Below are 24,375 nucleotides of genomic sequence, written 5' to 3'. Positions count from 1 at the left end.
TGTAGTCACGTGACGGCATGGATGTACTAAAAATCTGACTTCATATAACAGATATATTCCCTAAGGTTTCCTCTGTGCTAGGCACTAAGGTACACCTGGGGATAAAATAGTCAGGGGTTCCACCTTCTGAGACTGTCAAATAAGACCCAAATAAACAAGACCGAAGACAAAATGTAGTACGGCTAGGAAATCTCCGAGGGTTGTGGGAGCTCAGACGAGACACTTAACTTGGCCTGAGACATTAATAGGCTTCCTGATACATATATTCCAGCCTAGTGAGTGTAAATGTTCAGGGCAGTGGACACCTGCCTAGATTACAGTGGGGCGGGAGATTCTGGAGGTTTAAACTTGCTCCTGATAGCAACTGTGAAACACGGAGAGGGGGGACTCTCAGAGGACTTGGGCTCTTAGAGCGCTATTTTCTGGAGAACAGCCCCCTTTGGTGCCGTGTGGTCGGGGCTCTGTGCGTTATTAGCTGGGATAGATTTGAAGTCCCTTAGGGAGTTGGCGCAGGGTCTCGACAACGGCTCCTTGCGTGTCTGAACAACCGTCCAACCACGAGTGCTCCAGGCAGCCGGCCCGGCTAGGGGCGTGGCCCCAGCGGCTTGGGAGTGCGGCCGCCCTGGAAGTGACGTACTGCCCCGCTGGCCGTGCGGAAGTGGAGATGGCGGAGCTGTACGTGAAGCCGGGTGAGCGCGGCGGCCGGGCTAGGGGCGCTGGGTCTTCTCCCTGCCCTGGCTAGGGGCGAGTACTGCGCGGGGTGCGGACCCTCTGTCTTCCCCGGGCTTGCTTCACGCGTCCTCTTACCTTTGCAGGCAACAAGGAGCGCGGCTGGAACGATCCGCCGCAGTTCTCATACGGGCTGCAGATCCAGGCTGGCGGACCCAAGCGTACGCCGCTCACGAAGAGGGTCGCTGCTCCCCAGGATGGATCCCCCAGAGGTGGGTGGGGGCCCTGTGCGCGGAGACCCGCCGAGAATGGGCGGTGCCAGGAATAAGCCTGGCCTTTGGGTCTCTTGCGTTTCGAAAAGGACTTCCTGTGGAGAGAGCTTGGTGCTCCACAAAGGGGCTCCGTTCAGGCCCTTTTTTACTGCCCAGGTCGATAATTGGTGCGCTGGTCTCAAAAGACTCTGTGTTTTCGCCTTAGGTGATCTCATCCTATATATTGTTTTTCTAATTTTATTTCCAACATGGATCTTTTCACAGAACGTAGTGGTATACCCATTTGTGTGTTCTGCATCTTCACTTGGCTGTATGATAACCACCTCAGATTTAATGTGTTATTCGTTCATTTAATCAGTATCATCTACTGAGCACCTACTGTGTTTGAAGGCGAACTAGAAAGCAGTCAACAAGATAAAAGTTTTCTATTTTTGTAGAGTCCACACTATAGCTTTGCAGATAGAGGAAACAGTGGTGAGGGCTCTACAGAGAAAAACAAGGTGATGTGAGAGTGACTGGTAACTAAGGTATCTAAGGGTTGACATTTAAAAGCTAGCCACACAAGTATCAGGTGCAAGAGTATTCCAGGCTTTGGAAATAGCTATTGCAGAAGTCTTAAGAATAAGTTTGACAAATTCAGAGACTGAAGGAGCATCTGATGGCTAGAGCACAGTGGACTAGGGATAGAAATTTAGATCTCAGTAGTAGGCAGGGGCCAGATTTTAGTGTTTTCTTTTTCGTTCTTTCTTTTTTTTTTTTAATGGAGGTTCTGGGATTGAACCCAGTACCTCATGCATGCATGCTAAGCATGCACTCTACCACTGACCTATACCCTCACCCCCATAGTGGGTTTTTGTAAATCAGGACAAGGAATTCATATTTTAATTTACATAAAGTGGGAAGCCACTGAAAAATGTTAAGTAGAGGAGGGTGGTTTCTTTCTCCCTGAGCATTTCCCAGGCTAATAGGAAAGTGTGGTCTCTTTTCAACTCCTCTGTTAGCCACACCCGTAACATTGCAGAGGAACGATATAAACCAGTTTCTTAACCTTAGCACTACTGATATTTTGGGCCAGATAATTCTTTTTTGTGAGGGACTGTCCCATATATTGTAGGATGTCTGCAGCATCCCTGGCCTCTACCCACTAGATGCCAGTAGCACCCACCCAGTTGTGACAGCCAAAAGCGTCTCTAGACGTTTACTGTGGGGACAGAATCTCCCCAGGTTGAGAAACATTGATTTACATTAAAAAAAAAAGATCAATGTGTCTGTTATGTGGAAAACAGATTTTAAGGAAGAAGTGGATAGACAAATTAAGGGGCTATTATGCTAACATAGGTAAGTTGTAATGATTCGGACAAGGGTGGGAGTACAGGAATTGGATGGATATGGGATATGTTATGGAGAAAGTCAATAGGAATGAGTAGATGTCCTAGGTGAGGTGAAAGAAGCAGCACTGTAACTTGTATTTTTGGCTTGAGGAACTGGATGTAGTGTTCAATGATATGGGATGACTAGGTTTTGAGGGGAGGGGAAAAGCAAGGTTTCTGTTTTGGCCATGTTAAATTTGGGCTGCTAAATAGGGGAGAGGTCTAGGCTAGAATTACAGAAATGTGTCACCACCACTATCACATGGATGATATTTGATTTTATGGGCTTAAATAAGGAGAGTATGTGGGTAGAGGCCTAAAGAGGATCCAAGCCAGAGCCCTAAGGCTCTTTAGCATTTCAAGGTTGAACAGAAAAGGAATTAGCAAAGGACACTGAGAAGTGGCCAAAGAAGTAAGAAGAAAAGTAAAATTTACTCTGGGAGAGGGTAACATCTTGATGAACCCTGATGAATGCTGCTGAAAGGTCAAGTCAGAGGAGAAAAGGGACCACTTGATTTGACAAACATAGTGATCACTGGTGACCCTAACAAAAGCAGTCGGGAGTGATGAGAGCAGAAACCTGTCAGGAATGGGCTGAGGAGAAAATATGAAAAGAAGTAGAGAGAGTAACTGTAGTTAGCTCACAGAAGAAATTCTGCTGTGAAGCAGAGATGAGAAATGAGGCACTGTCTGGGGATGACTGTGAGGTAAGGGAGGGTTTAGTATGCTGATGAGATAATATGGTAGAGAAGGAGAACTGATGGTGTAGGAGAAAAGGGATAACTGCAGGATGGAAGCCCAGAGAAAGCAAGAGAGTTAGGGATGCAGAGTTCAGCTGGGGAGATAGCCTCTGATAGAGCAGGAACCTTCATTTATTAGAGGAGGAATGAAAGCAGCCAGATGCAGGTGGGTTAGTAGAATTGGTGGTGAGAAGGTGGGGGTGTTCCTATTTGTGACCTCTTATTTTCTCAGTGAAATATGAGGCATGGTCAAAAGGACAGAGACTGCAGGAAAAGAAAGGAAGAAGGTAGAAAAGTTTAGGAGATGTGAAAACAGCCGTTCTGAAGAGTAGGAAAATGAGGCAAAGTACAGGATTTCCAGGCAATGTTGGATGCCTTTTAAAATCTGTAGCTATGAATTTAAAGTGTGACTCATCAGCATGGTTGTTTTCCTCCCAACAATTGCAGGCAAGTTGGGTTTACCAGGTAAGTGGGACAATGGGAGGGGATAAGTGAGATAAGAGCATTAAAGGAGTGATTTTAATGCACCTCAAAAATCTGAGTAGCTGAGCTGGAAGGGTAGGAGAGGTGGTCAGATTTTGGAAGTGGCACAGTGTTGTTGAGAATAAGGCAGCCAGGGGCGAGAGGCTGAAGTAGGGTGGAAAAAAAATGATCATTGGAGGTGAGGTCAAATCGAGAGACCAAATCAGGTGAGTTAATCATCCATGTGGATGTTGATACCTAGAAGTAACTTTTGACTTTTCTCCTCCAGTATTCTCATTTTCCATAGTGATTCCACCATCCCATTATTAAAGTCAGAGACCAAGAGTTGTCCTTGGCTCCTCTCTCCTTCACCCCCTGTTCCATCAAGTCCTCTTCTACCTTCTTCTAAATAAATCTGAGACCACTCTGTTTCCCCTCATCTACTCTTTAACTCTAGTTCATGCTAGTATTCTCTTTCCTGAACTACTGTTAACCTCTCAACTGGTGTCCCTCCCCTTCTTGACCTATTCTCACCAGCTTTTCACAGGCCATACAGAGTGAATGAACATCATAAAAAACAAGTCTATTGACATCACCCTTTGTTTTTATAAACCTGCAGTGGCTGTCCGTCATCATTAGGCTCAGCCAAACTCCTCCAAAGCCCTGTAGGGGTCTGGATCCCTGCTTACTTCTCCAGAGAAAGCTCATACTACTTTTTTCAGTGTTAATAATTTCCAGCCACACAGGCCTTTTTTCTGTTCCTTGAACAAGTCAGGACTTTTCCACCTCTTGGGCACTGCCCTTACCTTTACCTAGTATACTGTTCCTTCAGCTCTTTATGGCTGCATCTATCTCATCCATTAGTTCTTAACTTTGTGAGCACATTTTTGCTACACACTAGCAGCTGTACCTGTGTTCTTAATCATCACTGCAACCCTGTGAAATAAGTGCTAGTACTATAATATCACCATTTTATGGAAGTGGAACCCAAACTTGGAGGTTAAAGGTAACTTGCCACATGTCACATTAGATGTGAGCTGAGATAAATTTAAATGTCATCTTAGGAGGCCTTCCTTGAACAGTCAGTCTGGGTAGGTCCCTCTAATACTCCTCTTTATCACATCATGTTTTATTTCTTTGTACCACACAACGTAACTTGGTAATTTTCTTTCTTTTTTTCCCGTCTTCCTCTAGAATTTAAGGTCTCTGAAGTCAGGAACCTAATCTGTCTGGTTTACTACTCTATTTCTGGCACCTTGCACATTGTCTGATGCATCGCAGGGACTTTATAAACACACATTTCTAATGAATGTGTTGTTGCAGAGTAACCCTCCTTAGAAGGGATGAAGTTAGAATTGAACTTCTTACCTATTTAAGCCATGTTTGCTTTATCTTGCTTTACCTTTTCAGTCCCCACCTCTGAGACTTCTGGGGCTCCCCCAATGGGACCTCCACCTCCTTCAAATAAGGCTTCCAGGCCACCACTTGTGGGGAGTTCTCCTCCCTCCAGCACACAGCCCACAAATTTCCCAGTTGTTGAGTCTGAGACTCTGCCGGAAGATGTGCTGACACCTTTGGAACAGGCATTGGAGGATTGCCGTGGCCACACAAAGGTAAGTGGGAAAGCTCTGATGACCACCAGGTGCAGGTATGGCTCCCAAAAGTAGACTTTCTGACCCTATGGGCAATGGCTCTTAACCCTTTCTGAGTTAGGGACCCCTTCAGAATCTAAGGACTTCCTAGAAAAATGAACACATGGTTTGGCAGGGTTCACAGTCTTCAGTAGAAGAGGCTTGTAGGAACAAGAGTTGAATTTAACTCCCATTAGCAATAACTTCCTCATTTTTGTACCCTCTAGGTCATTTAGAGCAAATCTTGTTGATTTTATGTTCAGGGAGGGAGAGGGAAACTCCCTTTTTCTACCTATAATGTTTCCTAAGTTCTCTTGAGGCAAGGGATCTGACGAGTCTTAAAGGACAGTAACAGAGTGATCTTCACCTCTTTGGTCCTTAGTTTACTTATTTGTAAAGTAGCACTTTAGAATGAATTTCTGAGCATCTGAGAAACTAGAAATTTTAAAATTCTAGCCACATATGCATTTTTCTTGGAAGGAGATCCATAGATTTCATCAGCATCTCAGTGGGGCCTCTAATCTTTGAAGAACCATAACTCTAAGACTGAGTGTAAAGTTCTTGGGCCTGAGAAAGCAGGTGCTTCCTACGTGGCACTGCCTTCCCTGCCTCGGTTAGGCTGGCAGCACTGACTTGGAGGGGGCTTCTGTCTCTCAGAAGCAGGTATGTGATGACATCAGCCGACGCCTGGCTCTGCTGCAGGAACACTGGGCTGGAGGGAAGCTGTCAATGCCTGTAAAGAAGAGGATGGCTCTGCTTGTACAAGGTGTGGCTGGGTCCCTTTGTATAGCCTAAGTCCCTCATCTTGCTGTGGCTGGCCAAGCTGAAATAGGTGCTGCGATTTTTGACTGGGAGGGGAGGAGTAGCAGCTACGACTTGCTTCAGGCTGCTTGCTCAGCCCACCTCTCTCCTCAGAGCTTTCAAGCCACCAGTGGGATGCAGCAGATGACATCCACCGCTCACTCATGGTTGACCATGTGACTGAGGTCAGTCAATGGATGGTGGGAGTTAAAAGATTAATTGCAGAAAAGAGGATTCTGTCTTCAGAGGAGGAGGCCAATGAAGAGAAATCTACAGCCACAGCTGAGCAGAACCAGACTGTACCAGGCATCCAACAGGCTCCATAATCCTTTGGTTTCCCCAGACTGATTTCACATTGTCTCCTATGCCTTGGTATGGGAGGTCTTCTCTCACTTGGCTCCTTTTTACCACTTCAGAGACTGTCTGCCCCTTTTGGGTCCTTAGCCTGGCCCACCTCTAGGGGAAGAGGTCCCACAGAGGGGTCACTTGTTACCCATACCATATACATTTCAATAAATACATCTCATTGTGGGCCCTGGGTAGGAGAGATGAGCCCTTCCTATGCCATACTGGTTCCCTTTGGTGTCCTTGACTGCTGTGCTCCCTGTGTACCATACAGACCTCTGTTCATCCTCTACTCATGAATGGCCTTGCTATGCATGACCAGATTACTGCCTGCCACTTTCCCTCAAATTAGACAAACGCACATCCCTTGCTGGGCTGAGTAACCCTATGGTTTTGGATGGATGACTTTGTTTCAGCATGAGAAAAGAGGCTTAAAAAGCATGAGGAAGTTTTTCCCTCAAGAAAAGGAGACTGCCCTATTTGTACTGCATCATCCTTGAGGAATGCAAATATTACTAAGGTTAGCTGTATAAATTGAAGGAGAAAAAGACCAGATTGCTGAGATATAGGATCATTTTTCTCCTCCTTGGGGGTGGGGGTCAGGGATAGTAAGATCTTGACTCTTTATGTGATTCACCAAATAAGCTGCTGCCTTTGGGTCCTAAGGTCTGGAGGACAACAGAACCAGATGGAAGGGCCTAGAGAGGTTCATACTGTGCTGTGAGAAGGCAGAGGACAGGTTTTCAGTGTTGTAATAAGGTTGGTACTTACAGGTGGGAGGCAGAAAAGGCACAGGGAGAGACCAAAGAAAACTGGGTATAGACTGGGGCAGTGCTTTTTTCCCGCTTTGGAATAACTAGGGAGGGACTGCTGGAGAGGTCTGATTCCAGAAAGGCCGCTTCCTGGAAAGGCTAGGAACAGTCCTTGGCACGGGTCAGGCTATTGCTGTTTATGGTTTGGTGGCTCCTATGGCCGGCCCCCAAAGCCTGCCTCAGGCTCTAATTGCTGCTGGAAGTAGGCCAGTGGGACCTGGGAAGGGACCTGGGTGGGACCTCTGATCCTAACCAGGTTTGCTGGGGCCCTCAGCTTTATGGCTGAGATGAGAAGATCAGCATTGAGGACAGCACTGGAGCCAAGGCATTTCTTTCAATGTTTACTAAAGTAGTCAGAAAGTGACATTCTCCGTTCCCCAGCCCTAGTCCCAGACTCAGCCTGAGCCGAGGGCCAGGGGTTGGGAGCAGTGCCTACAGACCGAAGAGAAAGTAGAGCTAAGGGCTTGGCAAGTTGCCCACTCCTGTTCCTGGTCTAGCTGCCTTGGAACTAAGGGAGGCCCCATACCAACAAGTCACCCCCTTCTGGATTAGATGAGGCCAGCTGGCCTTTGGATATCCCAGAAAAAGGAGGTAGCAGCAGCGGCATCAGGGATTCCTTTAACTCCACACACAGGGTCATCTGCACTGGATTAGATGTCCATTTCAAATTGTGCATCATCTGGAGAGAAAAAAGGCAGAAGGACTGGTTGCTGGGTTGGGGGTCTGCAGGCTCAGTCTCAGTGCAGAAGCCCCTCAGAAATGAATCCCCACTCTACTTGGGCATTTGGACTCAAAGCCATTTCATAATTTTAGGGCCTGCTTTCCTTACCGGGTATCTCTTCCTCTGTCTCCTTTTGCTCCTTCAGCTCCTCCAGCTTGGAAGGTGGGGCTGTTGGAGGAGTTGTGACCCCGGGAATCTGAGGGAGGCAGCAGGGGGGTGTCCGGGCAATGGGTGAGTTCTTGCACTCCAGCAGGAACTTTCGGTCGTAGATGATCCTGGTGCCTGTCAAGGGGTAAGGGCTATGTAAGAGGCAGGAGCTTGTGTCTCCAGACACAGGTTTTTAGGGACCAAGAGGTCACATTTTCTCGTGCTTTAAAGGGCTGCTGCTCTACAGCCCAGCCAGAATCTCAGCTGACTAGCCTTCACAGCAGACTTCTGGGCCTAACCAAGAGGTGTCTAAGTGTCAAAAGTAGCATCCCAGCTGGTCTAGGCAGGGGCTTTTGGGTGAGGGGAGCTTCAGGTTTTGGCTCTAGGAAGAGCACTGGACTTGGATCTCAGGTACTTCAGGATGCTCTTGTCCTGCTCTGCTGGCTCTGGAACTTCACTGCTTTGGTTCACAGGGTGGGGCTTAGCCCTCCAGCCTCAGTTGGATGAGGAAGCCAAAAAGCAGATGTGAAGGCTAGTCCTGCCACCTGGGCTCTGATGGCCTGCTTGAAGGAGCTGTGTTCCTCCTGTGGAACCCAGGGACATACTGTTCTTTTCCTGACCCCTCCTAAGTCCTAACAGGCTCAGCCCAGCCTCGAAGAACTTGGCCCGAATTGTCCTCAAAGGACCCTACCCTATTCTCACCCTTCCGCTTCCCCTCCACTTGGTAGGAATCCCTGGGTAGGCACGATCCCAGGCTGTTCGACCAATCAGCCACTAGCAAGCCACGCAGCACAGATACCTGAAACCCTTGGTCCCAACTGCCATAGTCCTGCTTTGGCAGCTTTGCAGGACCTCGTTGCTTCCTGCTGAGACCACACTCAGTTGAGGCCTTGACCTACCTCCCAGGCAGCAAAATCAGGAGTAGGGGGTGAGCAAGGTGCCCAGAACCCAGGCCACAGTGAGAATTTATGTCCAGTGTCACCCGAAAGTAGGCTCAAGACCGTCTTGCATCACTTCGAGGTTTTATGGAACTGGGCTTTAGCTCCAAGCCCCCACCCTACTCAAAGCTGCAATCTGCTGAGGGGCCTGCGGACTAGTCCAGGTCCGCACCTGCCCACCCAAGTCCCGCGACAGACACGCTGGCCTGCCCGCCGCCAGTAGACCCCGGCCCAGCCCGCTGACCTCCCGGGGTAGTGGCGTATAGCGTGCCCCCCGGCGTGGTGCTGTAGCAGTCGGGCAGCTGGTCCCTGCCCCCGGGAATCGGGCAGCTCGTGGATGTGGACATAGCGAACAGGAGGAGCAGAAGACAAGAGGTTGGTGCTGGTGCTGAGGACGCGGAAAGCAGCCGAGCCTGAGACCGACTCAGTCGACCACGTGCGGCAGCAGCAACAACACAAGGACTACGTCACGCCCGGGGCGGGCCAGCTGTCACTCAACCAGATGATCCCGCCCTATCCGCGCTGGAGCAAGCACGGAGCTCTGCGAAAAGTTGGAAGGAGTCCCAGGACCTGCACCGACCTCCAGTTTCCTGGCCCAACATTGACCAGCCTGCCTATGAGCGCTGCAGCCGCTCAGCTGTTTACTATTTACTGTTTACAGGGGGCGCTGGGTCAGGTGAGGTATGGCACACATTACTGTCATGTATTAATTCACCCATTCCTCTCAACAGTTTCGGACAGTTAAGCACCATTAAACCACATTTTACAGGCGAGGAAACCAAAGCCCAGAGAGGTTAAGTCACGGTTCAACGTCATGCACTTGTAGAAGGGGGAATTTGAGTGTATCTGATTGCAGAGCCTGTGCCCTTAAGCACAGATGTGTACTGCCTCCCATTAATCAATTACAGTACAGGGTGAAAAATGCCTTGATGCACAGCACCAAGGGAAGATGAGAGTTAGGGTGGGCTTTCCGGAAGAAGTGATACCTGGACTGATTAAAGAATGAATAAAGACTGGGGAGCAGGAGATGCCTGATCTCTTTGCCATAGCTAACTAATCCCAGGAAACTTAAGGAAAAGCTGGCTGGGGGCTGATGAGGAGGGCTTGGTCTTTAGCCCTCTGGAAAGAGAGAGTACGAGGTCAGAGAGAGTATGGCCTTTAAAAGAAGATTTTTTGATGTAGGCACACTGATGTGAAAGGAGGCAGGAGAGAGGTAATGGTAAGTACCAAGTCTAGTACCTATATTCACTAAAAATCTCAACTTGATCCAGTTGTCCGATGTTTTTAGCTTCCTCAAAATCAGTATACCCCCACCAAAGCCCCATCCTGCAAATTAATTATAGACCACCTGACCGTGCATTTATCAGTGTTACTTCTGGCTTCATCAAATTTTCTTAGCTCAGATTTTTTCACTCATTAAAAGATACTGGATTTTACAAGTAAAAGCGCTTCTCAAACTTTAATGTGCACATAAATCACCTGGAGACCTTGTTAAAATGAGGATTCTAATACAGTAGGTGGGACTTGAGATTCTGGGGTTTTAATAAAATCCCACGTGATGCAGACCCTTAGGTCTGCAGGTCCTTAGAATCACACTTCCAACAGCAAGGATATGTATATTTTATTGTTCCAAAAAGGCTTTTGAGCCACTTACAAAGCATTGTAAGCCCAAGGATCAGATTGTGAGGAACCATCTATACTCAACTTTTAAGCAGGGTGAGTAAGCAGTCTAGTGAGGGGAGTTGGGGATGGGATGGACAACAGTGAGACTGAAGGTGAAGACTCTAGCCTAGTGAAATGGGGTGGGCAAAAAGTGGCTGTGAGGATGAAGAGAAGTGAAGGGGATCTAGATACACAGAGAAGGAAGGATAAGGTGACTGATTAAGGGTGGGGTGAGAGAGGAGATAAGCTAGGATAATTCCCAATCTTCTGATTTGAGAGTCTTGGTAGCTAGGAGTCCCGTGTGATATAACAGAGAAAACAAGAGGTGGGATATATCTTATATTGGGGAATGTATAATGTGTGTGGAATGCTCAGATGGAGAAGCATTGTAAGGAATCAGATATACAGGTCTGAAACTACAAAGGAAGAACTCTGAGTTTGATTCAGATTTGTGGAGTAAAATCCAAGAGTGTGGGATGAGATCATGGCAGGAGAAGATACACCAAAAGAAGAGACCTGGAAACATCAACATTTATTTAAAGGGTTGCAGAGGAAGAGGATTTCACCAAAAGAGACTGAGAAAGAAGAGCCAGAGTAGAACTAGGAGAGAAGTGTCAGATGTTTTCAAGAAGGATCAGTTTGGAAGTGAGATCTCCCTTTTATTAATCTCTCCTGTAAAACAACAGCAGCAGTTACTACACTAAAAGACTACTACTAGAAGCTTACTTTTCTTGAAATGCTGTGTGCTATATGGGCTGGGGAACTAGAGAACAGGTAGTTGGCTTTAGGGAGAAAGCCAGATTCATCATCTATTCAACCTGGTTGAAGGACCAAGAGTAAATATGAGGGTCGCTCAACACTGATTGCCCATTAGAGATTACAGTATGAGAGCTTTAAAAATAAATACTTATGCCCAGGTCTCAACCCCAGAGATTTGATTAGACTTATAGGGGAATACCAGGTCTCTGCTACTAGGCAAATTACTTTGAACTCACAACAATACCATCAAGATAGAACAGGAGGAGGTGAAAAGTAATCACAAAATAGGTTTGCAATCGGACCATTAGATTCATGACTTTGTTTTCCAAATTAGGTCAAGCCCAGGCTCCTGCCTTTTATTGGAGGTGGTCTTAACACACTTTAAGTTTTGGATATTTAAAACCACCTTTCTCTCACCCATTTCCTACAAGAGAGTGAAAGTAAAGTAACCTGTCAAATAACATTGACAAATGGTGACAAATCTTTGAGGGTGAATAGAAAATGCAGTGTTATCAGAGCCCCTCACCCCAGGACAGTGTCAACTGGTAAGATGTCATGACCAGCCACACTTCTTGGTAGAAGAGCTCTATGGCTAAAGAACAAGATGTTCAGAATCTGTTTTCCTACAGGCTTGTTTGTCTCCTCCTGGGTTTACAATGTGGTACAAAGGTTTTAATCAGTAGGACAGAACCCTGTATACTAAGTACTCCTCTCTCTTTGGCTTGAAACTCTAATATGATCAGCCTTTCCTCTTCTAAAAGCTACATCAAACCGAGGATGGTCCCCTCATTTACTAATTTTGAGGTTGGGAAGAGGATTTGGTCAGAATCTGTAAGAACTAATGGAAGCTATAGTTCTAAATCCTGAGATTTCTTACCTCTGGTTAGGAGAGGCCACCATTGGCTGTCCAACTCTCTTCTTTGGTCTGGTTAGCTGAGGTGATGAGATTTCCCCTTTGAGAGCAGGGACTGAAGGAAGCAGACTGGCCTATAAAAGGGCAAGTCAGCACACTGTAGCCACAACAGGTTTAAAGGGTCTTAAAACATCAATAATTTTGTTGGTGGTGGGAATTTTACATTGAACACTGCTTGAAATAAGTAGGTCCAGAAACCTTGATGATAGTTTTATTCCTTGAAAGAGCTGTTACTCTCATGAGGTTTGATCTATGCCTAAGCAAGGTGTTTCTTAATGACTTGAGGACTCACTATGGGTGTGCAAGATTTTCTTCTGCCTCCACTAAAATCCCAAAATCAATAATGCCTCTCACAACAGGCCTTTGATTCCATGTGAGAACAAATGGTAGTTCTCAAACCTCAGCAACATGAACCATTCTGTTGGCTTCTAGCATTCCCGTACCATATATACTCCCATATATTCATGGGACAAAAAAGAAAATCTGTATTAGAACTCTTTTGAGTTCATTTACATTCAATTTCATTTTCAGATGAGGAAAGTGAAGCCCAGAGATGAGAAAATGATTTGCCTAATGTCATATGGCTTCAAGTGGCAGAAATGAAAATAGAATTTTGGCTTCTGACTCTTGTTCTGCTGTACCCGTGAGGCCTCCCCCCAAATCCCTTGTATGTTTTGAAAGTAATTAAGTTCTTACCTGAGCTAGGTTTAATCCAAGGTTCAGGTTGGTAAAATAGCAGTAAAGTAATGCCAGGAAGAGGCAAGACAAAGGAAGAAGAGATTATAGCAGGCAAAATGGAATGGGGAATAGGTTACTGGGATCCAAACAGAAAGAAAAGAAGGCATTGCTGGTAAGAGGCCAGGAAGGAGGGTATCCTAAGTAATTGCTACAAACTGCACAGCTCCTGTTTCTTCCTAATCATCCTATGAGTTTCTCATAATTGCCTCCTCTCCTTAGAGTTCTAGTTCCTGACTTGAGATAGAATTTCTCATTCTGTTGTCCTCAACGTGTAGAAGATAGGGTTAAGAGCTCCTTCAATAATTCAAATATATTGTAGATAGTTAAAACAGAACAAAACTCACCTTTTTGTCCCACTGAATAACTTACTTAATATTATCTCTCACTAGTGTATGTTGCATCAAGAATAGTTTCATTCATTTCACTAATACTAGGTGATTTTTTTGTTATTTTTGTTGTTAGTTGTAAGTGGAAACAGCAAGATATGTAGGTGATCCAAGGGGTCTTTTATCCCCCTCAAGGCAAGGGGGTCTCTTGAGAGTACTTGATGTGGTTATCAAGCACTACAATGGCAATAGTTTCAATACCAGTGATACTTTTCAAATCCATTTAAAATTGAAAATAAATGAGGTTACAGAAGCATTCTCATATTTAAGATGATATGGAAGACAAACAAACCAGGTATGTCTAACAAAGAACAAATATGGTGTTCCTCATTTAGTGTTGGCTCTAGAAGCCAGGAAGAGAAGACTAGAACTGTTGGCATGAAAGTAAAAAAAAAAGCTTCTAGTATGACTCTGCCTCTAGTTAATATTTTTCTATTCATCTTTCTTTGCCTTGATACATGTTTTGGCTTCTCTATCAGCCTCAAACATTTTGTTTTATTTTTTAGATTGCCTATATCTAAGACCAACCATATTAAAATATGTGTAAGTTGATGACTGTTCTTTTCAATGGGATAGTTTTTCCTTCTGTAGTGCATCAGATTCTTGGCATAGCCTATAGTTTGGACAAAGCAATCCATTCAGTGTTCTGGAGTTTAGCTTATTGACCATACCAGCTCTTCATGGAACTAAGCCCAGAATTAGTCATATATTTGTAAACATTATTCAGTTGATTCAACAATACAACAGAATTACAGGAGTCACTCCCTCCCCCTCATATGTCCCCACCCAAATAAAACTTAAACACCTATAACCAAAATAAATCTTTAGATAAAGAAAGTCAGAAACACAAAAGGAATCTGACGGATGATCTGGGTATCCTTAAGTTTGTTTGGTGTCATCTGACTGAAATTCTATTGTTCTTATTGACAAACTTACGATCCACAAAGAGCTAAACCTATCAGTGGCCTGTCTGCTGAAGTCAGATAAGACACCCTGCAGGGGCTTGAAACTTTCTCACTTATAAAATGATATGGAAGAGAACAAGGAATGTTTAACACAGTAAGTATACAACTAGTTTTAAAAGTGCTTTTCAAGGCAGTCTAAGAATGGACTCTAAAGTGTAAAATGTGAGAAGTCTATTACAAATATAGTATTAACCTGGTTCAATATGATTGTGGATTGGGTAGTACCTGTATGACCACTGAAAGGATCACACCCCACTTCTAAACACTGTTCATCTTTTTATTGAATATTCTGGTAAATATTTCACATTAATACAGGCTACATTAAGTAGAGCCACTATATGACAAGAAATTTACTCAACTTTTTCCTTTTAAGTATGTAAACAATTGTACATGTATTTACCACCCTAAAAGGTTGAAACATGTAATCATCTAATTCTCTTCTGCATACAAATAGCATTCTGTATGTTTAGCCCAAAGCACTAAATTCAAAATGGCTAAACTAACCAGAGAACATAATCAGGTGGATAGGAAATCACTTTGTTCTTATACAATGGGCAATCAAATTTCCATTGCTAAAGCCTCAGAGAAAATTTCTTAGGCAGATTAAAAAAAAAAAAAAATTCCCCAGGGTTCTTCCAAGGTCAAAGGTTTCTCAAACAAGGCTAAAGAGTAAGACCTTCTAACTTAGTTGACATATTTGAGATGCATGTTTCCAATATGAGGTGCCCACGTGCCAGGCCAAATCTGAAAAGGGGGAGGAAAAATTGGAATTTCTAATTAGGAATCTTTAGACATTTATAAAATGAATATATAAATGCAATGGCAATTCACTGTTTCTGCCTAGGAAAAATACACATACATGAAATTAAATGTTAAGTAGCATCATCTTGATATTGACAAACTTAATTCAGATCAAAGTGGTGAGATGTCATGGCTTCTGATATTCAGAACTTGTACTACCCAAAGAATTAAAAGAATGACACAATAAATCTGAAAAATAAGAGCATTAAGTCCATTTTACCTGCTGAGCATCAGTGCATTCAGTTGAATTTTGAATAACTTTTATCATAGGGTTCCAAGCAGGATCTGGGTTGTGGAGTCCATTAAACAGAGGGCCTCCCGGAACATCAGCAAGTTGGGGATGGGAGGGTATTATGGTGCCTCCATACATGGAAATTGGCAGACCCTAAAACAGCGGAAAGGTTTACTCATGAAGTGATTATAAATGATGAGTCCATAATACCAGCATAGATCTCTCTAACTGCCTTTCATTCAAAGGACTCCAGAGGATCCTAATAAATACAGCATCGTAAAGAACTAAAAAACCAGAAGTGGTTATCTGTATCAGCAACACTTTTCAATGGGAAGAGGGAAAAAACTAAATCCAATATCAAATCAAAAGGAAATTTCTAATATTTGATGAACACCTGTTATACCCTCAACTTTCCCACATTTTAGATTTACTAATAAGCTTGTGCTAAGAAAACAGAACTCTACACAATTGCTTGCAGCCACAATCTGGCTTTATGGCAGCCAGGAAGCTCTCAAGCTGACAAGAGGGCAATGGGGAGCTCACAGCCAGCTTTTTAGAAGGGCAGCCAAATGCAAAGTAGCAAAACTCAAATCTCTCAGGTTTTGGGGGGAAGCTGGGGGCATCTTCAGGATTAGTTTGAGGACAAACTAATATAGACCACATAACCCACTCTTAAAATTGGGTAAAAGATCTGGCAAAGACATGGAAACAAACTAGTTACACTAGAAGGGAGAATTATTTCAGTACAAATTACTCCTTAACATGTGACTACATTGGCTGGCAAAGTGTTAAACAGGTTACAATGAGACTTGTCAACTTACTTTAGAAAAATCCACAAAACTGTTTGCCATTGGCTGATGAAAAATGTTAGAGGGGGCTACCATTCCAGAATCATCTCTCTCCATTGGCTGATGCTGAGAGAATGTGCTTGGGTCTGATAATTGTTGATGCATTGGATGGTTCCCTATCACAGACTGTGACCAACCTGATAAGCCTTCTAGAAAGAAGAATTGAGAAAAGGGTTAGATATTTATTTGGATTAAATAACAAAACATTACCATTTGATCATTTTTTCTCACACTAAATTTAATCAAGATCATGCCTTTTACAAGCTCAGGACACATTCATGACAATTTCTGCAAACTGAAAAGACATGAGTTTCTGGAAAATTAGGTAGAGTCCTCTGAATGCCCCAGTCTACCTGTACTTCAAAAGATTAAGTGCTCTCTGAAAGAAATCAAATGATTGTCCCATTTTACAATGAAAAGCTTAAGAGAGGGGAAAAGAAGTATGCTTTGAATCTTTTACTTCTAATCAACTCTATTTATTATTTTATATATGTTATTTATTATCATACACATTACATATATTATGTGTAACCCAAACTAACATTCCAGACTTTGAGACAAGATTGAACTCAAAGGTTTAAACAACCCCACTGATTAAGTGTAAGAACTAAGCTTTTTTTTTTTTTTTTTAAGGAACTATATTTTAATGGCAAAATCCCACAACTTACTTGAGATATCCCTTCAGATAGATGGCAACGTAACTGTACCTGACATGGCATTGACGCCGAATGACCAGATTCCACTGTGTCCAACAGGAGCGACAAAACTGGTCCCCACAGGGGCTTGTGTTACAGACCCTCCTTGTCGAATCCGGGCTAGTCTCTCTGTTCCAATAGGGGGAGGTATCTTTCGATCCTGACTGGCACTACCTCCTTTTGGTTGGCCCAAAGTTGGGGGGGCAGAAGTGGCTGAAAGAGGTGAAGATGATCCCGAAGAAACAGATGGAATAGGAGAGTCACCTGGTGGCAAAATATTTCTCTATTGTTTTATTACATATAAAAACTATAAGAATATGAGAAACCTTGTTGGAAAGATCTATTCCATAACATAGGTACTGTAAAGAAAATTTTCATTTTACAAGAGCATTCAAATGAAAATATCTAAGTTCTTAAACATTATCCTATACTACTTCTGCCTGTAGTTAAGTATAAACAGTCTGAAAAATAGCTAAGTATAAAAATAGAAGAAATTAAAAAAAGAAAAAATAGTAAATATAAACAAATACTCAAAAGCTTTTTCAAATTGAACTGAACAAGGCTAGAAAGGAAGAAGGCCATATTTATTCTTACTCTAGTTCTAAAAAAATATTCTTAAGGGAGGAGGGTATAGCTCAGCGGTAGAGTGCATGTTTAGCATGCACAAGGTCCTGAGTTCAATCCCCAGTACCTCCATTAAAAAAAAAAAAAAAAAAAAGCTAAATAATCTAATTACCTCCTCTAGCAAAATACCTAAATAATAACAAAAAGAATTTTTTTTAATCGTCTCAAAATATATATTGTCACATTTTAAATTAGCTTAAAATGTGGCAGTGTTTGGATGGTACCTAGCATACTGCCTGGAAAACAATATTATACATTTATTAGCTCTATACTTACTAGCTTTTTTCTTTTTTCTCTTTCTATAGCCCTTTTTTCCCCCACGAGGAAGAAAGGTTAAATGTTGGCAAAGCATCGTTGGATTCAATTCACGGCTTTGTTTCCTAATGGGACTCTCAGGTAATATGGGTAGTTTTCCATGTCAAAGGGCTACCACTTACTGACTACCTCATAATGCTCATTTAAAAAAATCAAATCCTGTTCAAGTCCTGTTCTAACTTCATCGGTTCTAAATACTGAAATAACTAAGCCAGAACAGAGGAATATTTTTACTTATAAATGGCAACAATACAATTTCCTAAAATGTAAAAATAAATAAGGAATCATACCAAACTGACCAGATACTTAAGTTCAACTTAAATTCAACTTCTTTTCAGACTTAAGAAATTATTTCATAATACTGCCTCCAAAGAGTCCTTTTATAAAACTACTTGTACCTCTTTTCTTGATCCAAAACTCAATGTAAACAAATCTGGCTTGGAAGAATAGCTTGACCCTTAAAGTTTTCTCTCCTACAAATGATTGATAAATTTTTGACATGACTGCAATACAAACCTTGGGTACCTGCATACCATTTAGATTACTAAAGTTATAATACAGGGTTCCCTGAAACAAATGGTTTAATAACTTATTCAAAACTCTTAGGTAAGAGTTCCTCCAGGATTCCTACATGAGTTTGAGGCGCTTGTCCAAGGGTGGGGAGAAAAATGTTGTCTGTTGAAACTAGGAGTCCCAACAGGAGCTGGCCCTTGCAGGAAAACCCGTGTTCCTGGTATGCTGGAAAAACTTGTCAGAGGAGCAGAAGAGGAAGATGGGGAGCTGCCTGATGGGTCAATGGACGGTAAACCTGAAATAAAACAGGTCCAAGACATCCAATTAGCCAAAGCTTTAAAACTGAAAGTCCAAGGTTTATTTAATTCTTCTTTTAAAAAGAAGAAAGCATGTAGTTTATTTTGTGGATCACAGTAACAGGAATCCATTTATTTTGTACTCTATGTCCCAAATCCATTTTTCACTTGCAGTCCAGAAGAATATCAAACAGCACTAGATATAGAAAAGTAAGTCCAGTGTTTAAGAACGGCAGTCACCTGGAGTATGTTCTAGATAAATCTCAAAGTTTTCATTGGAGGGAACATGGGATAAGAGCATGTTATGAATACGGGTACCCATCAATAATTTCTGCTTTCCCTTTTGTGGGAAATCTCAAAGTACAGCTGTTCATCTATATAGCTACAGTCATTTTCCCTGGAAGATGAATACCAAACCTACCAATGTTTCCTTCCTAACAAGGAGGAAAAGCATACTATTAAACTAAAGATAATTTCAGTACTCATCTAATTAAAAAAAAAAAATCAACAGTTGCAAACTACATCAAAGTTTCTATCTAGTTGACATAAATCTGAATTTAGCAGTCTTCTCAAACTCCACTCCTTTTTCTAGAAAACATATTAGGGAAAGGGGACATGGGTCCGGAAAAGGATTACAGGTACTCATTTCAGGAAAAAGTAGTTAATATCAACATAAAATATTCAACACCTCTCAAGCAGGTCTTATTCATCTATTTTTAAAGTAGACAATTCAAAGGCTTTCAGTATAGTCCCAGGATTGTGGAACAATCACCACAATCAATTTTAGAACATTTGTGTCTACTCTAAAGAAACCCCTGTATGCATTACCTGTCACTCTCCATCCTCCTTTACCCCTTATCTGAACCTCTAAGCAACCACTAATATACTGTCTCTCTAGATTTGCCTATTCTGGAAACTTCATATAAATAGAATTATACAATATATGATCTTTTGTGACTGGCTTCTGTCACTTAGCAAAATGTTTTCCAAGTTTATCCATGATGCAGCACAAATAATTACTTCATTTCTTTCATTATATCTCATAATATAGAATATAAATATAAAAATAGATACTATAATGAGAATGATATCTCATGATATAGATACATCACATTTTGTTTTTCCATTCATCAGTTGTTGGACTTTGGGCTGTTGCTACTATTTGCTATTATGAATGGTGCTGCTATGAACATTTGTGTACTAGTTTTTGTGTAAATGTATGTTTTCTCTTGGGTATACCTAGGAGCAGAATTACTGGATCACATGGTAACTCTTTTTAACCCTTTGAGGAGCTGTCAAACTGTTTTTCCAAAGTACCATTTAAAATTTCTACCAACAGCATTTGAGGGTTCCAATTTCTCCACATCCTTTCCCATCTTCATAAGTATTACTATTTCTTACCTGTAAACTAGGAGAGTAAACTATATCCATCAAAGAGCATCAACAAAAGAAATCACACAGGCAGTTAAGATATGAGACCAGGCTTAGTCAATCCTGGACCCCAGAAGGAAGGTCAAAATTTAATGCTTGCTATTTCAAAAAATTATTTTTTAATTAGAAGTAAATAATTTTGATGTCATAGATTTGAATAATTAAGGTCCCAAAATGTTGTCTTCTACCAAACTAGATGGATGATTTCCTTAACTTTCTTTTTTCCAGACATTTATAATCTGCACATCTTGTTAGGATGCAATATGTGGTGTGTAAAGTGCTCAAACACTGGAATATGAGAGATTTGAAGTTTATCTCTAGCTAAGGCACTCTAAATTCACATATTAGGGCCAGCCAAGTCAAGGATTAATGCTTTCTACCACAGCCTGAGCACTGGCAATGTGCTCTTCTTTCATCCTGGGGCCTATGAAAACCTTTATAAGTTTGCCCAAAACAAAAAGTTAAAATAGATACCTATTTATAGAAAAGAAGAAAAAAAAATCCTAGAGAGTATTTTTGGATCATACAGTCTTGCATAAGCTGTATTTCTTTTTGAAAGATGATATAACACTATGTTATCCTGAAAAGACAAGTAAACGGAAACATATCTGATATAAAAGCTAAGACTATACAGTATCCATATTCTCACAACTTTTAAACAAGTTAGATCAGTTATAATTAGAAAAAAGGAAGGATGGGCTATGGGACCGTTATCTAACTGGAAGAAAAATGCTAAGTGCCAATAGTTCTTCTTATCCCCATAACAGGTCAGCTACAATTTCTAATTTGTTTTTTAGAACAGTGCAGATTGGAATAAAATTTGGCCTTTAGACTCTGGAAAATAGACTCTGATTTGCCAAATATCTCCAAGCCACCACTAGCCTCTTATCTTTCTAAATATTTTTTATACTGCCTCAGCAGCTGGTTTCTGATTTCAAGGAATAAACAGCTAAATCTTAGTCGGTTTTTTAAAAATAAGAGCCCACACATGACTTGGTCTCTTCCAACAGCTCCATCTAATGTAAATAATATAGTTACTATTAAACTACATCATTTAATATTCATTCCAAGCACCCAACGCTGAAAACAAAGAATGTAGATTATGGATTGGGGCCTAAATACCTTCATAACTCAAACATTTACAATCTGAGAAATGCAAACAATCACTATGATTTTAAAAATGTCTGTAATTTTGGATCCTTGAAGCATATTATGAGTCCTTTTTTATTAACATCATCTTACATCAATTCTAAGAAAATGGACTGACACAAAGTATAACTTCCTTGATATGAGAGATGAAGAGATCATAAAAGACAATATAAAGCAGCTCACATGTGAGTGATTTACCTAGGGCTAGTTTTTTCCCCCAATCAGCAGTCATTAAAGGGTCTTTACTATTTATGACATACTCTTTGTTTCTTTAAGATCATGCAAAATTATGTACAAAATAAATGCTTTATTATCTTGGAAGACAGATTATGCTCTTAGAGCCCCAAACTGTGCTGTAGCAATAGTTATAATAACTTACCAACTGGACTAGTAGAAACTCGCTGGGAAGTTGGTCTGAAGCCAGGTGCCTTGGAGTTGTCAGGGTGCACGTTTTCCAGGTGTCCAAGTACAGAGTTACCCAGGAATGCTGACTGAACAGTGAAAGAGGCATCTGCAGCAACTCGTGAGGACAGTGGACCATCTCCCCAACCTTGGTTAGCTGGCACCTGGCTGCTATCAAAAAGACTACTGAAGTGATTGAAAAGCGTGGCTGGGCCAAATGTAGGTGGCAAAGATTTATTTGCTGGGTTAATGTGCATCTGAGAACCATTCATAATGTTCATGGCTGAAGAAAGCTGCACTGCAGCTGGTGGGCCTTGCGGTGGTGTTAAAGGAACTGGATTTGTAACAAAAATAGACTGGGGATCCTGGTGTATAGTTGCATTTGGTACCACCGAGTAAAATGAACCTCTGGGCTGCATACGATGAGAAACTCGAGGTGCTGGTACAGCTAACTGAGGTAAATTATTGGTATCCTGATTATCAGCAGCAACCATTCTGGGTGATGCCAAAGTCAGTGGAGCAGGTTCTGAATTAGATGCAAAAGGCATTGACACAGGACTTAAATCAGACAAACTAGGTGGCTGTGCTTCCTCCTGTGTATTATTGGAGGAAGGAGTGGGACTACCAGATGGGTGAGTTTCTGGAGCTCCTAGGGTGTTGCTGGCAGAGCTACTGCAGCTATTTGCAGTTGAAGAAGGGGTACACAGGTTTGCCATGGACTGGTCCTGTGTTGACACTTTCTCTTTGTGGGGCGGCATGGCAGAGAAAGACTCCATCTTTTGTGAAGAAAGCTGTCCTTGAGGAGTACTTGCGGGCAGAAACGCGGTGGGAACTTGCCCACTATTGATAGGTGCAGAGGAGACAGAAGGCAGGGAACTACAAGTGCTTGTCACAGAAGAAATCACCGTTGCTGGAGGACTTGTCTTGGGCACACAGGCAAACAACTGCTTTCTGACTGATGAGGGAGTCCGGGTATTAGTCACACACAGTTGCTGACTGGCAGTAACTACAGAAGAGACAGTGACAGGACAACTGGCAGTAGCTAGTCCAGCAGATTCTGAGGGTAGAACAGTCCCGTTCTGGTTAGGAAGACGGCCTGTATTATTATGCTTTGGAGAGCTATTTGTGTTGCCAGGATTCACAGGTCTCACTGGGAATGGTCCCCAAGTGTTAGGAGAGGGTGAAAAGGTTCCTCCAAACTGGGCCATGGGTAAGCGAGGATGCCGAATCTGTTGCATAGTTTGAGCAGCCAGCAGGGCAAAATGAGGGTGGGGATAAGCTAAGGGGAGAGAAACTGGGAAAGAAGAACGTACATTCGTTGGAACGTTCTTATTAAGTTTATTAGTGGGCTGGAACGTAGATAATGTTGTTGCCTGTGAAGTTACAAGACTTGGAGCACCCAAGGGAAATGCATTTTTACTGGAAGCTGTTGTGGTGCCTACTCCAGGTGAGAAGTTTGCATGAATGGATTTGGTGCTGGCAGGTGTTCTGATATGGTTTTTAGGAATCAAGTCTTCCAGTTCCTTAGCAGGATCTTGAATAAGTGCATTAATAAGCTGAACTGCGTATCTTGTTGATTCTGTACCACCCCTGGAGAGAAAATAAACAAAAAACAAGATCAAAACCATAAAAAAACTAGGTAATCTTTACCATGAAATAAAATTCTCGATTGTACCATGCCTAATAAAAATATGCTTCTTATAAAATTTAATTTCCTCACAAAACTAACAACATATATTTCACAATTACCTTATTGTGATCATTCTCTCGCCATTCTTATCTTTTTGTTTATCCACATCAATATGGGCACCGGTAACATCCTGTATTGCAGTGATGTTACATCCCCCTCTTCCCATTATCCTGGAAACCACGGAGGCTGGAACAGACAATTTCTTTGACCTATAAAATGAAGACCATATGTGAGCTTATGAAACCAAATGTCTTTATTAAAAAAATGTCTCAGTAAGTATGTTCATGGACATTTGCAGAATACTATTTCTCAAACCTAAAAGAGAAAATTATTGGAAGTTTTTATTTTAGAAACTGACCACATCATATTTAACTTAGTAAAGGTAAAAATTACATTGCCATTAAAAAAAAAAATATATATATATACATATGTATGTATATAGATATATTAAATCAATCATAATCTAAGCATTCAAATCTGCCCAGCTATCATGTTAGTGATTAACTGCAATGGTCATATGTATTGACACTTTCTAAATTAAAATAATGCATACCATTTTGTTAAATTCCATACTGGATATGAATAATAAAGGCTAGCTTATCAGTATCAACAACTTTACTTAGCAATAAAAAAATAAAGCCTCAGATTTGAATTATATAAAAAGCAACTCACAAGTGGAGCCTGGGACTTCTACCTGTGTGTGAGGCGAGTGGAACTAGAGAAAAGACCAGAGGCTGATCTTGGATCTGATAAGATGGCCTGGGTGTCCCACAGGATTATCAAGGAAACCCAGTGTTTGCTGGCCAAACCAAATGAGAGCAACACCCATTATTTTCATGTGGTCATTGATGGCTGCCTCCTACGAGGGATGGACCCTCAAACTTTGAACTATAGCTTCCAGAAGAATACCTAATGGTAGCCTCTGAAATACATTTCATGATCAAAATTTATCATCTTAATGTAGACAGATTGGGAACAATATATTTAAGATATTTTGAAAGCTAGAGCATCAATTAGGCTGTATGCCATGAATAATACTTAAGATCAA

At 42.0% G+C, this 24,375-nt stretch overlaps 2 protein-coding genes across 12 annotated transcripts in view; one reads left to right on the top strand and one right to left on the bottom strand.

Annotated features, from left to right (window-relative positions):
• Positions 1–70: 70 nt before the first annotated feature.
• Positions 71–6,512, top strand: SRA1 (steroid receptor RNA activator 1). Its single transcript, XM_006172899.3, has 5 exons — positions 71–689; positions 816–941; positions 4,924–5,126; positions 5,802–5,910; positions 6,060–6,512. Exons 1-5 carry the CDS (start codon positions 665–667, stop codon positions 6,269–6,271), a joined length of 675 nt encoding a protein of 224 aa, XP_006172961.2. The 5' UTR covers positions 71–664; the 3' UTR covers positions 6,272–6,512.
• Positions 6,513–7,430: 918 nt separating this feature from the next.
• LOC102509932 (ankyrin repeat and KH domain-containing protein 1) overlaps positions 7,431–24,375 on the bottom strand; it is a 112,320-nt gene continuing 95,375 nt past the window's right edge. For 6 of the 11 annotated variants that reach the window (XM_032476881.1, XM_032476887.1, XM_032476882.1 and 3 more), the window contains 9 exons: positions 23,387–23,536; positions 21,615–23,227; positions 18,478–18,654; positions 16,920–17,171; positions 16,186–16,361; positions 15,353–15,517; positions 12,207–12,316; positions 7,932–8,105; positions 7,431–7,781 (listed from right to left, as the gene is read on the bottom strand). In XM_032476881.1, the coding sequence (XP_032332772.1) occupies positions 7,778–7,781; positions 7,932–8,105; positions 12,207–12,316; positions 15,353–15,517; positions 16,186–16,361; positions 16,920–17,171; positions 18,478–18,654; positions 21,615–23,227; positions 23,387–23,536 (2,821 nt within the window). In that variant the 3' untranslated portion in view covers positions 7,431–7,777. Of the gene's footprint in view, positions 7,782–7,931; positions 8,106–12,206; positions 12,317–14,587; positions 15,076–15,352; positions 15,518–16,185; positions 16,362–16,919; positions 17,172–18,477; positions 18,655–21,614; positions 23,228–23,386; positions 23,537–24,375 lie in introns of those variants that run through there. The other 5 variants (XM_032476885.1, XM_032476891.1, XM_014552921.2 and 2 more) reach the window with 4 other exon arrangements.

The sequence above is a fragment of the Camelus ferus genome, chromosome 3 (assembly GCF_009834535.1).
Source record: "Camelus ferus isolate YT-003-E chromosome 3, BCGSAC_Cfer_1.0, whole genome shotgun sequence".
NCBI classification, from domain to species: Eukaryota; Metazoa; Chordata; class Mammalia; order Artiodactyla; family Camelidae; genus Camelus; species Camelus ferus.
Note: the sequence above shows the minus strand (reverse complement) of the source record. Positions and strands in the feature narration are given on the sequence as shown.

Excerpts from the sequence above, each read along its gene's own strand:
- SRA1 (XM_006172899.3), top strand. The coding sequence starts at position 665 with ATGGCGGAGCTGTACGTGAAGCCGG. Across the intron at positions 942-4,923 it reads CCAGGATGGATCCCCCAGAG|TCCCCACCTCTGAGACTTCT; the intron begins GTGGGTGGGGGC and ends TTACCTTTTCAG. Across the intron at positions 5,127-5,801 it reads ATTGCCGTGGCCACACAAAG|AAGCAGGTATGTGATGACAT; the intron begins GTAAGTGGGAAA and ends TCTGTCTCTCAG.